General features: G+C 36.6%; 1 protein-coding gene across 1 annotated transcript; it reads right to left on the reverse strand.

Moving 5' to 3' along the window:
• Window positions 1–6,737: 6,737 nt before the first annotated feature.
• On the reverse strand, window positions 6,738–8,877 carry LOC107775481 (transcription factor MYBS3-like). The gene is made up of 3 exons (XM_016595215.2): window positions 8,445–8,877; window positions 7,765–7,961; window positions 6,738–7,204 (listed from the first exon to the last, which is right to left on the reverse strand). Exons 1-3 carry the CDS (start codon window positions 8,740–8,742, stop codon window positions 6,890–6,892), a joined length of 810 nt encoding a protein of 269 aa, XP_016450701.1. The 5' UTR covers window positions 8,743–8,877; the 3' UTR covers window positions 6,738–6,889.
• Window positions 8,878–14,809: the final 5,932 nt, after the last annotated feature.

Here is a 14,809-nt window from a genome sequence, read left to right on the forward strand (position 1 = left end):
GTAAATATGTTGTCCTTTCATTCAAAAGATAGGAAAATCAAATATGATAAGAAAATCTGGACAAACATCTAACAACGACAACCTTTTATATATGATATCAATCAATACTTATTAAATGGGGTTATATATAATCACTTTCTAAGTGATCTGATTGGATAATTATTTTTTACACATACATATAATTAACTTAAACACATTTCTAAGAAGCAAAGGAAAAATAAGTGTAGAGAGAGGGAAAAAAGCAATAACAAATTGCAAGCAATGAGATAGGTTGAACAACCGACAAGTCTTTGAATCTGGTTCATATATTATTCCTTCTACTAGTTAATACTTAGGTCCAAACCAGTCTTGAACATAAGATACAGGATCCATAATTTTGTAAAATTAATATTATAGTGGTCCATTGGCCTTTATCAAGTAATGTCAAATTATTTTATCTGTATTTTGTAGGCAGATATGGTACAATTATTCATTGTTTCCAATTTATACACGTTTCAGGAATGTGGTTTTTTGTTTTTTCTCCAATTGCTTTATCGTATTAAATCTGGAGTAAAGGTGATGTATGGACCCTTTGTGTAGGTAAAAGTTGACCCCATAAAATCCAAGTATATCTTATTTTTAGATATCATATCATATAATAGCAGACTTGAAAAGTAAGAGATGTTGTTTTAACCTAAAATATCTCCTTCCTGTAAAGCTTCAAAATGTTTATAGGCCATTCGTTTTATTTTATAAGACATTATTGATTAAGTACGATATTTAACAAAGTAAATATACGAGGGTCTATCGGAAATAACCTCTAATGACATATATAGTATTCATTTGACGGGTTCAATTAAATCCATAACTTTTTATGCGGAATATAAATTGATGTGTAAACATTTAGTAAAACTATAAAAATAGTAGATATGAATTTATAACTTTAAAAATATAATGAGTTTAAATTTTGAAAATATTAAAAATTGAACCAATATAATTTAAATCTTAAATCTGCCTCTGTCTCTAGCCTCACAAGGTAGAGGTAAGGTATACGTACACTGTACGGGGGGCGGATCCAGCACATTAACTAGCAGTTCCCGTGAACGCAGTAACTTTTGTCAAGATCCTGTATTGATATTGAAAAATCCATTAAACGTATAAGAATATTTAGCTTGGAACTCAGTCCGCAAATCCAGTTATTATATATTATATGTTAACTTGAGATTTCTTTAGGAACCCATAAACTTACAATTCTGGATCCGCCTCTGCACTCTACCTTTTCCAAACATCACTTGTGAGATTATACATTTATACTGGGTTTGTTTTTGTTGTTGTTATAGTTGTTGTATTAACGTCAGAATTTATGATCCTATTTCATGACCTTTTTATAACTATAAAAGAATATCATTAAAAATAAAATAAAATAAAAGTATAATGGTATGATCTTTCAAAAATAAAGAAGTGTCATTCTTCAAACTTTCGACATTTTTGAAGGAATAAACAAACAAATTAAAAAGCCAGAAGAATGAGAAGAAGAAGAAGAAAGAAATCTAGTTATGTTTGAATTACTTGAAACAATTATTTTTCAATTATTAAGAGATAATTGATATAGGCTTTTTATTTTGGTGTGTCGGATATCAAAATCCTAAAGGGATAATGAAACCTTTACAACAACAACAACAACCCAGTATAATCCCACAAGTGGGGTCTGGGGAGGGTAATATGTACGCAGACCTTACCCCTACCCCGAAGGGTAGAGAGGCTGTTTCCAGGAGACCCTCGGCTCAAAAAAGCAATAGGAGATGATATATTAGTACCATAAAAATGCGTAATAAAAATAACAACAATATATAAGAGATATGAAATATGAAATACAGGATACGAAATACGAAATACGAAATAGATGGCTGGTATAGTACAACTAGAAGGTAAAGCCCTGCATCAATAGACGACCAATGGCATTCCTAGTCTAACTCCTAACTAGATAGTCTCCCTCTATTGTGCTGTAAAAATATTCACACTCTCCCCTAACCTACAACCTTAATGCTCGACCTCCATAATTCCCTATCAAGGGTCATGTCCTCAGTAATCCTAAGTCGCGCAATGTCATGTCTGATCACCTCTCCCCAATACGTCTTAGGTCTCCCTCTACCTCTCCGCGTGCCCACTACAGCCAGTCGCTCACACCTCCTCACCGGTGCATCAGTGCTCCTCCTCTGAATGTGCCCGAACCATCTGAGTCTTACTTCCCGCATCTTGTCCTCCATGGGGGCCACACTCACCTTCTCTCGAATATCTTCATTCCTAATCTTATCCATCCTTGTATGCCCGCACATCCACCTCAACATCCTCATCTCTGCTACTTTCATCTTCTGGGTGTGTGAGTTCTTTACCGGCCAACATTCAGTTCCATACAACATGGCAGGCCTAACCACTGCTCTATAAAACTTACCTTTTAGTAACGGTGGCACTTTCTTGTCACACAGACTCCCGACGCTAACCTCCACTTCATCCACCCCACCCCTATACGGTGTGTGACATCCTCGTCAATCTCCCCGATCCCCTGAATAACCGATCCAAGTTACTTGAAACTACCTTTCTTGGGAATGACTTGAGAGTCAAGCCTCACTTCAACTCCCGCTTCCGTCGGCTCAACTCCAAATTTGCACTCGAGGTATTCCGTCTTCGTCCTACTCAACTTGAAACCTTTAGACTCAAGAGCATGTCTCCAAATCTCTAGCCTCTCGTTGACGCCGCCTCTTGTCTCGTCAATTAGAATAATGTCATCAGCAAATAGCATGCACCATGGAACCTCCCCTTGAATATGATGAGTCAGCGCATCCATCACCAGGGCAAATAGGAATGGGCTGAGCGCAGACCCTTGGTGCAACCCCGTAATAACTAGAAAGTGTTCAGAGTCGCCTCCTACTGTCCTAACCCGAGTCTTAGATCCATCATACATGTCTTTAATCGCCCTAATATAGTTACTCGGGACCTCTTTATCCTCTAAGCAGCTCCATAAAACCTTCCTAGGAACCTTATCGTACGCTTTCTCCAGATCAATAAACACCATGTGGAGATCCTTCTTCTTATCTCTGTACTGTTCCACCATCCTCCTAATAAGGTGGATAGCTTCTGTAGTAGATCGTCCCGGCATGAACCCAAACTGGTTGTCTGAAATAGACATCGTCCTTCGCACTCTCATTTCTACCACTCTCTCCCAAACTTTCATGGTATGACTTAGTAATTTGATGCCCTTATAGTTGTTACAGCTCTGGACATCACCTTTGTTCTTATACAACGGGATCATTGTACTCCACCTCCACTCTTCAGGCATTCTATTAGTCTTGAATATAACACTAAACAATGCAGTAAGCCATTCCAAGCCTGCTCTACCCACACACATCCACAGTTCAACCGGAATTTCGCCTGGCCCGGTAGCTCTGCCCCTTCTCATCTTCCGCATTGCCTCCATGACTTCATCGATCTCAATGTCCCTACAATTACTTAATTCATGGGTACTGTCGGCATTCCTTAATTCCCCAAGTATAATATCCTGATCCCCTTCTTCACTTAGAAGTTTATGAAAGTAGGTCTGCCACCTCCTCTTAATCTGGTCATCTCCCATCAAAACTTTGCCGTCATCATCTTTTATGCACCTCACTTGGTCCAGATCCCGAGTTGTCCTCTCTCTCTCCTTAGCGAGTCGGAATAACTTCTTCTCCCCACCTTTGTTCCTTAGCTCCTCATACAGACGAGCAAAAGATGTCGTCTTAGCCTCCGTCACTGCCATCTTCGCCTCCTTCCTAGATACCTTATACCTTTGACTGTTCTCTCTCTTCTCCTCCTCGTCAGTGCTCCCTACTAACATTAGATAAGCCGCCTTCTTTGCTTCCACTTTACCTTGTACAACTGCATTCCACCACCAATCTCCTTTGTGTCCACCATAGTGACCCGTAGATATCTCTAACACCTCTCTTGCCGCCTTTCTTATACAGTCCGCCGTCGTCGACCACATTGTGTTCGCGTCCCCACTACTTCTCCAAGCTCCCATTGCCGATAACCTTCCTTCCAACTCTTTATCTTTATCCTTAGTTAAGGCGCCCCACCTAATCCTGGGGCGTCCTTGTACTGACCTCTTCTTCCTCCTTATCCTAATACAAATGTCCATCACCAAAAGCCTATGATGCGTTGAGAGGGTCTCACATGAGATAACCTTGCTGTCCTCGCACAACCTTCTGTCGCATCTCCTGAGGAGTAGATAGTCAATCTGAGTCTTCTCCACCGAACTTTGGTAAGTAACCAAATGTTCATCCCGCTTCGTAAAACTCGAGTTTGCAATGACTAGATCGAAAGCCTTGGCAAAGTCCAACAGCGCAATGCCCCCTCCGTTCCGCTCTCCGAAACCAAATCTGCCATGCACCTCAGTGTACCCACCTGCAAATAACCCAATATGACCATTGAAATCTCCTCCTATGAACAACCTCTCAGAAGGCGGTATACTACGAACAGTCTCATCCAACCCCTCCCAAAATTGCCTTTTAATATCCTCATCCAAGCCTGCTTGTGGTGCGTACGCGCTAACGACATTTAAAGTACCCTCACCCACCACCAACTTAATAGTCATTAGCCTATCATTCACCCGCCTGACCTCTACCACGGACTCCCTAAGATGGCTATCTACCAGGATACCCACTCCATTCTTACCCCTCAGGACACCAGAGTACCACAACTTATACCCATCCACGTTTTTCGCCCTCAATCCGACCCACCTAGTCTCCTGGACACACGCTATATTAATCTTCCTCTTCTGCAGGATTTTTGCTAACTCTATGGATTTACTCGTTAGTGAACCTATGTTCCATGACCCGATTCTCAACCTATAGGCTCCCTTTCCCCCTTTACCTCCCCTGCTACCTGACCCACCCCCTGAACCCCACCCCACACTCTGCCCCACCCGAGGACATGCCCTTATTCTATCATCCCAGACTGCAGCCACTACACCTACAACAATCTAGAGAAGACTCGCTAGTGCACAACGTACACAAATCAAACTAGAAGAAAACACGTGGTAACTAGTATCCTAGTTTAAAGGTTTAACTATTGCGAAGTAAAGTAACAATAATTTAGCTAACACCAAAAAGGAAACAGTAAAACAGGAGGTACCAACTCCCGATAACAAAACTTGTGGCTGATTTGCTGTGCTCGATGTATTTGTACGCTCCCGCCCACTTCCTACCACCCTTGCTGACACTCGCCCAGGTTGCTCTCCTTTGTCAGTGCTCGTGCGCCCAACTTGTCTCCAATACTCCGAGAATTCCTGAAAACACAGAAAATACCACGACCCAAAAACCAGAAGGAGTTATCACCGCTACCACTGGTAAGCAAAGAAGCAGAGCAAAACGATTGCTCTTTTTCAATTGAAACAGATGCACCACTTGCAATATGAACAAAGACAACCCAGCGAAGCAGCCGCAGATTCAGCAATCAACTATCAATCAGTGGAATGTTGGCAGAGGAATTGTTGTGTCTTACTCCTTAACAGATAAAAATGAAGTCTTTTTACAGAAAGCAAGAACTTAACCCCCAAAATGAAAAGAAAAGGATACCTTTGGACAGAAAGCAGGAAATGAGCTTTCCGTTTGCAATGCCTTTATAAATCTCAAAACAAAATCAAGATTCTTAATTCCCCCAACCCAAGATCTGATCTTTCCACCCTTTTAACAAGAAAATGAGCTTCAAAAACTCGCAAGGAAGAAAAAACCCAAAATTTCTGACGAGAAATTTGGTAGAAAAAGAGTTTTTTTTTTTTTATCTGGGAGAAAATTTTAGGGACAGTAGAAAGGCCAGCCAAAATACAATTATTTTGACCCTTTCCCCCAATCTGTATTAAATTGTTTGAATTGACAACTCTTTTATTGTGGAAATAAAGTGCTCTTTAAGATGATAAGCAAGATTAATTTGTCTCATTTGTCTAGTGGAATTCCATTATTTAGAAGAGTTTTCATCTCGTTATTACCTAGTACTAAAAGTTGAACTAATTAAATACATAAAAATCATGCCTTGATAATGTGTAACAGCCCATCCCGCTAGTGATATTATCCGCTAGCGGGATAAGCTGTTACAGATGGTATCAGAGTCACTCTTGTGTCAGCCTTGCCGATGGTGGGTCAGAGTTCAATTGAGTTTAGGCAAATCCCGGTTAGGCAGGGCAAACCTCAGTGCTGAGTCTAGACGAATCCCATACGGTGGGGGAAAACCTCAGCGAGGACGCTGAATCCATAAGAGGGGGTGTATGTAACACCCCAGACTTTAGACAGTATCACACATCGGCAAAACACAAGAGGCATGCTTGGTATATAAGTTAACAAGCCTTAGAACCTATTGACGCGTTTTAAATTCGTGAGGGCCTAGGCCCGGAGCGGACAATATCACTAGCGGGATGGGCTGTTACATAATCGATATTAATACTAGCTAGAAAGCCAATATTTCTTGCTAGTTGAAAATTTCGCATGTCTATTTTTGCAAATTTAATATATTCAAAATGTAAAAGGAATTGAGAATATTCCCTCTTTCCTCAACTTTGATTTTTAGAGGTATTGGTCTCTCTTTACTCTTTGTATTTTTCTATTTCTTGATAAGTTTTAGTTATAAAACTAATTAAAGACCAAATGTACGTAGAGGTGATTGTATCAAATCTACAAAAATACTTTGTTCTTGAAAATTAGCAAAAATAATTGAAGCTAGAGATGGAGAATTAGAGGTGTAACCTATACTAGTAATACCATGATCCTGAAAATTCATACATTATTTACCTAGGGAAAAAAAGGGTAAGAATACATCCATTGTACTAATCACTTAATAATTAATTTTACTTTTAAATAGAGGAAATAATTAGGAGTACAAGTAATTAGGTAACTGTAATTGGTCCAATATTTCTTGGAGCTGAGAGACTTAGCTCCAAATCAAGAGCTCCAAATGAAGAAATTGACTTATTTGGCACTGAATAAATCTCTTCAGGTTGTTGAGGATATTCACTCCTTTGATTATCTTTGCCAATTGGCATATCTTCTCCAAATGAATTTAAGTCTAATAATGATGCTCTAATTTCTTGATAATCTTTTTTTGGTACGATTTTTGTGTCAAGACAATTACCAAAATTATCTGCACGCTTGAACTTCATGGTTATGGCATCAACATGCATCTTGTTGTTGTTGCTCCTTGCCTATCATGTTTATAAATAAGAGTTAATTCTTGTACTGACAAATAATAATTACATCTCAATATAATCCGAAATAAATTATGGTCGGTGCATTATATGAATTCTCACAGACCATATTACTTCACTTAAACTTATCCTAAGCCAATATTATGCAAAAATCTCTATAAGGTCATCTTGCACTATGGTATAAAAAGAATTATTTGCATGATCATGTCACCTATAAGTCAATTACAAGTAAGTCTCTATAATAAACATTTGCTAATAAACTCGTAAATTTGGTAACTAAACAATTATGACAAGTTAAACTGCACTAATTCTATAAAGAAAAAATAATTATCACTGCATGTAACTTAAATGTTATGTTGCTCGGATCCTCCAAAGATGGGGTCGCACTCATGTTAGATGCTTCAAATGCATTATTTCTTGAGAATATCATACACAAGTATGGCGGTAATTTTTGAAAGCTTCAAATAACATAGCTTAAATATTTCTTGAGAATATCATACATAATTTTTGAAATTATGGATAAAAATAGTTGGTGTCATTAAAGCAAAAATATTTACCATGTCAAATAGGCTGGAACGTCGTTTCTTTTTGTTGAGACTTGAATGTCTTAGAAAATACTTTTGAGCATGACTTGCAACTTGAGTTGGTGTCCTTGTTGTCACAAAGTTTCTTGAAATTCCTCTCCAATCTCCTTTTCCTAGCTTTTCTAGTCCAATTAAGAATTTTCTGTGTTCCTCCTCTGTCCATGGCGCTCCTGTTTATCCAATATAAATGAGTATCAATAATCACATTATCACTATATGAATCATCACTATCATGCCGTTCCATTTAAGTTATAAATAGATCTCGTCCTCCTAGATTTCCCGAAGGTAATGCCAATGTGAATTTGCTCACATTGTCAATCCAAATATAAAAAAGGTGGGTCGTGATAGATTGACAGCAAACCTAAAACTAGTCAATTTATGAAAAATTCTCACGGTTCATAAAAAATGCATGTCTTTGTGACACTACGCAAATAGGAGAAATACGAGTGAAAGCTGATGATTCTCGGTCACTCACCCCCAAGTGATGAAGCCAAAAATTCAATAACCTTTGGCCATACATGCCCCTCCCCTCCCACACACACCCAACACCCAACACCCCCCCCCCCCCCCAAAAAAAAAAGAAAATATTTTGGATATGACCTTAATTTTGAACCAAAGGCAAATAAAATTACAAGTATGAAAGTATTACATACCTTTCTTTCTTTTCTCAACACGAACTACAAGACCATCAGAGAGATAACCATTATTAATTGAAGTACTCTTTTCACAACTTTCATTAACAGAAGGAGATAAACAATCCAAACTAAAACTTTTCTTCAAGTGAATAGAAGAAGAAGAAGATGATGAAGCATTATTAGGGATATCAAGTTGCACTCCAAAAAGCTTTAATCCACCAATAAAACTACCAGTATTAGCACATTTCAATGTGCTACAAGTTCTTGAATTATGACCAGTGTTACCACAATGTGAACATTTTCTCCCCATTTTCATCGGACAAAACGCCTCGTCTCCAGTTTTGTTCCTCAGAAAAACGCGTGTTTTTAGAAATATATCAACACCAAAGACTCAAAATCCACAATGGGGGGGAGTGTGGGGGGGGGGGGGGTTCTTCTTCTTTTGGTTGTTGAAAGGGGAGGAGGGAAGAGAGTTGTATATCAACAACTATTTAGTTAGTTGGTTTATATGATGATATGTTGTAGTACAAGGTAGGGTTAAGGAAAATAGGATGTAAGGCCAAGAGAAAGATGATTGGATGGACAATAATGTTTTTTGGTTGGATATATTATCCAACTTGGGTTCTTATAGTAGAAAGCAACAACTTTTGGTATCTCTATAAACGACAAAATAAAGCAAGATGTAATTATTGTACGAAATGATAAAAGGTTTATCTCACAAAATATTAGAATTACAGTATTATTATGGGTGAATCCAAAATATATGAGTTTACAATATAGTTTTGATATTTTATTATATGTATATTTCGATTTTTTTCATATGTAAACATATATTTCGAGATGTATTTGCCATGCAGATTTTTTGGTCCCCCACCCTTTGGAATAAATCGTTCCCTATTAAAGATGACCTCATTCTGGCTCGAATAATTAAATTTCTGATTAAGAATGAAAGAGCATTAATTACCGGCCTAGCACAACTTTTGGTGGTCATGTAAAACATTAACTAAAATTCAAAAGGTAACCTTGATACCTCCTTTGAATTTTTAGTCTCTCCGTTATCTCAACTATTAATTTATATTGAAAAGAAATGGTCAACAAGGTCATCTTCGTAAACATCTTTTATTAAGTACGTACCCTTTATTGGTCATCTTGTCCATAAAAATATATGTTTTTAGATATTTTTAGTTAAATACTGTAAGTACGTAAAACAAGATCAATACATCAATTTAAATTTTTTTAATAGCGATAGCGTCCCAGCCAACTTGTATGCGCTTCAATTAACCAACTTAATTAGTTAAGCATGTACTAAGCTATTAATTCGCCAGATTTGAGAATCATCCAAAGGACGCCTATCAGTCTCCAATAGATGAAAGGGATTGATCAATTTGACAGGAAGGACTTAGTAGGATAATAGTGAAAAAGAGAATATTGATATTGATCTATCAAGAGTTTTTCGGAATATGCCTTTCTTTTCCTTTTTATTTTTTCCTGGGGGAGGCTGGTGCCTCGTTAGAGAGACTTGGTTCGTAGAGTAGAAGCCTTTCCCGAAGATATTGGTTTTAAGCTCCTGTGGGTGACTTTTTGTCTTACGACACGACGTGGTAATTGATCGAATGCGTTTTCCTTTCTCCTACTCCCACTTCGTGAAGGGAAATGCTAAAGGGTGGGCATGCTCGACTGAAAGGAGAGGAAAGCTTCTTCACTTTCGGTACGGGCGCGGACTCCGCGATCTCTGGATCGCTGAGGTTCCTTTTCCTATAAATCAAGCCTGTGTAGAATACTTGACTTTTCCATGTGCAAGACCACACAAAGTATTCCCTCCCCCCCCCCCCTCCCCCTAAAGCTTAGCTCTGTAAAGGCCTTTCGGAGATTGACCTTTCTTTCTCTTCTTCCCGTCTGATCGGTCGAGCTCTCGTAATAGATCGCTCATATGTCCATTTCGTTTTGGCTAGCGCTCATCTCCAGCTTTGTTTCCAACCTTTCATTTAATATATCATTCATGTATGCAATACCTCTTATTTAATCTTGCTATACGTCCAAACCTTCTCCTATCGGTAGTTGGGGGGAAGGAGGCAGTGGCGGATCAATGGTGCAACCTATGGAATTTATAAGTATTTAATTGTGAACCTAGCTATTATTGTATATTGACGTGAAATCACTGTAAAAAATCAATATACTTTAAATTTTGAATCCGCCTTCTAGATTCAAGGGCTAGCAAGTTAGGATTCGAAATTCAATGGATAATGAACTCATCTGTCACACCTCCTTTTCTACCCCTCAAAATAATAATAATATGTGTATGGGCCAAAGAGTTTTTCTAATTAAAGTGACAAAATTTGAATAGGGATTATTTTATTGTTCAGAGTCGCCACTTAGAATTGATTTTTTCGGTGTTCCAAGTCATCATTTATTCGAATCCTTATTCAAAGGAAGGTTTGACTCTATTATTATTGGTATGCGAAAACAAAGTCCGGGTAAGGAATTCTGTTGACCGGGGAGAAGGTGTAAGTCATTCCCTGAGTCCCGTGGTTCTAGCACGGTCGCTTTATTGACTACATTTGGCTTGAATTAAACTTGGATAAACTGTGATTTATTTAATTTTTATGCTTTTCTTATGTCCGTTTTTATTTATTTTAAAAACAAATTAAAGAAAAGATTTGAATAATAATCTACAACTTAACTAATGAGAGAAAATTATTGTTATGAGTACTAATTTAAAAGATGAGAGTAATGAGAGAAAATTATCAATTGACATTGCTTAAAACTAGTAAGATGTGGGCTTGTCTTGACATTGAATGAGGCAGCCCACTATTGGGTTGATGGAGTCAAATGGGCTCATGTCCAAGACAAAATCCAAAAGCCCATATGCTTTTGGACTTTAAATCTGCAGATATGGCCTTTTAAAGCTATGTTACAGATTTGGCCATATCTTGCTATTTGCAATCCGTAGCCAACTATTTATAAAAATAAGTTTACAGATTGTCTTTCTAATCTACAACTTAACTACCTTACTAAATAAGTATTTTTTAAGAGATAAAAAAAGATTATTGGGACTCTAAAATATAATAATAATAATAATAATAATAATAATAATAATAATAATAATAATAATAATAATAATAATAATAATAATAATAATAATAATAATAATAATAATAAAAACTTAGCTTGGTGACAACAAAGGGACAAACATGGCTACAAGGGTTCAAATTTTAATATATATGCTCCTTTCAGACAACCAAATGCCAGTGGAATTATATCTAATGCTTTGCAAAAATAAAAATAATTAAAGATGCTTAACACAATTTAATTAACTAACATATCGTTATAACATTATCAAACATTCAAGAGCATATAAAAATGAATTACAATAGAAGGATAAAGCTACTAATATTTCTCAGCGTCATTATCTTTCATTCCAACTCGATTTTATGAGTTTACATGGTCCGAAAATTACCTGGACAGCAGAAAGAAGAACAAATACCGCAGAGTCAGCTCTTTCCAAAATCAACAGTAGAACAATTAAACGGGCAGCAACAACAGCAAAAGACAGCGACAACGGGCAGATTCAAACCCAAGAAAATAAACTAGAAATACCCCAGCAAAACAGTACAATTATGTAACTCCAGAAAAATCTTTCAAGACTACTCTATTTTCCTTAAATAAGTTTTTCACTTAAGAATCAACTCACAAAAGCTGTTAAGGGATATTATAGCTACTGATTTTTTTTCTCTTTTTTGTGTGTAGAGCTCTCTCAGTAAGATGGAGTGTCCTCCTATATATCAAAACAATCAGCTATTTCAAAAAAAATTAAAAAATCAATCTTTTTGACAGATTTTTCTACAAATTCTGCTCTTAAATTCAAAATGCCAGACTTTCTGGTTCAAATCTTGTCAAGTATTTCAAACAAAATCTGCTCTCCACTATTCAAAGACAGACTTTTATTCAAACACTGTCCAAAGATCTACATTTTCTTACCAAACAATTTGACTTTTAAGTGTTGTACTTAAAGAGTCTTGAAGCAGTAAATAAACAACCAAACAAGTACCATATACTCTTAAGTATTTTTCACTACCTCACTTTTATCAACACAAAACTATTTTACTACTTCAACATGTGCAAAAAATAGAAAATTTAACATTTCAAACTTCAAAAACTATAATTAATAATAGACAAAAATAAAATCTGAAAAAATAAAATAGAAAAAACAGCCACAAAAGAATAGGATTTTTACCATTTTATAATTCAAGTGGCTGAAAAAATGGTGGTATGCCCAAAGAGGGTGTTCAGGGAGGTCGCCGGAATTTGGCCGGATTTTGGTCGCCGGATTTTCAGGGTAAAATTGGCATCAATAGCTAGGTCTTGGGGAGCTCTATCCATTGATGTAGGTATTGTGGTGCGGTAGTGGTTGGAGCTTCAAGAATTTGGGTTAAAAAGTGACGGGAAAGTTTCCTAGATCTAAGATTCAAGGAGTTTGAGGATTTTTGAAGGATTTGGTTTGGAGATATGGAAAGAGGAAGTTGTGGAGATTACATGGTGTGAATTTGGAGGTGTTTGGAGGTGGTCCGCCGGCGGCGGCGATTTCCGGCCGACGGCGGTGGGCGGAGCTGGGGCGACGTAGAGAGAGTGAAGAGAGAGAGAAGAGAGAAGAAGGAAAAAAGAATTATGGGTGAAAATGAGGACAATTTTCAGATTTTTGACGCTTTAAATACCTAAGCCAAGAGTGAATGAGATCCATTGGATCAAGATGGAATGGATGGGTATGATTTGATCTTGTTTCATTTAGTGAAACGACGTAGTTTTGAGGCAAAACTACGTAGTTTCAAACCCTTTCAATGGCAGCCCTTTATCTTGCACTCTTGGACACTTTTTCTTTCAAATTTGGCCAAATTTCTTCCTTAATCCTACTTATTAAACTAATTTTACACAAATAAATTAATTAAATAACTTATTCTAATGATCAATTAACTAGATTAATTCACCAACTGAACAGCTAGTTAATTCTTAAAATGCACAAATGAAGAAAGGACTATTTTTTTTTTAGTATTTTATGATAGGAAATATGCAATTAAAGTCACAAAAATTGAGAAAAATAATTAAAAATAACAAAACACTAATAACTTTAGGAGGTGTTAAAATAATGCAAAAATTAGGTGTTCACATCATCCATCTTTCTCTGCTTAAATACCAAAATTTTATCTACGACACGATTTAAACTTGTGATGTGCGCCTAACACACATGATAAGTTGTGCTCTTACCTAGACCAAAGGTCTGGAGTAGTACTAGTACTTTATTGCAAATGGGAAGAAACTCTTACTAAAGATGTATTATTATTTTTTTGCTAGTAAAATCTGTGATAAAAAAAAAACTTAGTTTTTTAAGGGGATTGTCTCTATCCTATATAGAAAATATCCACATATTTATATTATCATCATTGTACTTGCACCCCCTCATGATTTGGCATTGTTATCCCAAGAAGGGATCTTAATTTCAAGAACAAAGATAAACAAAATATCTCTCTTCCTAACTTTTCCTCCTGAGTCCTGACTTATATCTCTGGCATGCCACATGTTGTTGAGGTTACTAATGCAATAAAATATCGAGTCTAATGCGGGTATCGAACAGTGACGGAATCACCTTATAGCAAGGGGTATCAGTCGATATCCCTTCGTGGAAAAAATACATTGTCTACATAGGTAACAAAAAATTATATGTATATATATACTATATGTTAACTCCCCTTGATCTTGTGTATGTTTACTTTTATATATTTTGATACTTTTTAATGAAAATCTTGGCTTTGTCACTGATACTGAATACCGGATGTAAAGCCAAAGAAAATGCAAATATAATACAAGAGTTGTGTTCTATCTTTTCATCATTGGATGTACTAGCTAAACACCGTTTCTTCTTCAAATCTGCAATAACACTATAACATCCCATACAATCGAGCATCTTTCACAAGACATAGGAAATGGGACTTTCAATTTCGATATGTTCATAAAGCACTATCTTTTGGTAGTAATTAGTCATTTATAGATGTCATTTGCTATATTACGGATTATAGATACCTTTTGTGTGGTTATAAGATGTATTTGATGTATTTAAGCTATTGTATTCATGAATACAGTAACAAAAATAGGCGTGAATCTGGGAAGTCCAGCTAATCAGCTGTTGTATTCGAGTGTATTCGACTGTATTCATAGAGTGAAACATGGAATTACAGCTGGACAGATTATTGTATTCAACTGTATTCTACTGTATTCACGGCGTGAAATAAGGGATTACACTGTTTTTAAAACAAAAATTGAATCAATTAACATAATAGACTCCTAATATAACTCAACAAACTCAATTATAACACACAAATTGTATTTTCAGT

The sequence above is a fragment of the Nicotiana tabacum genome, chromosome 8, assembly GCF_000715075.1.
Source record: "Nicotiana tabacum cultivar K326 chromosome 8, ASM71507v2, whole genome shotgun sequence".
Classification (NCBI taxonomy): Eukaryota; Viridiplantae; Streptophyta; class Magnoliopsida; order Solanales; family Solanaceae; genus Nicotiana; species Nicotiana tabacum.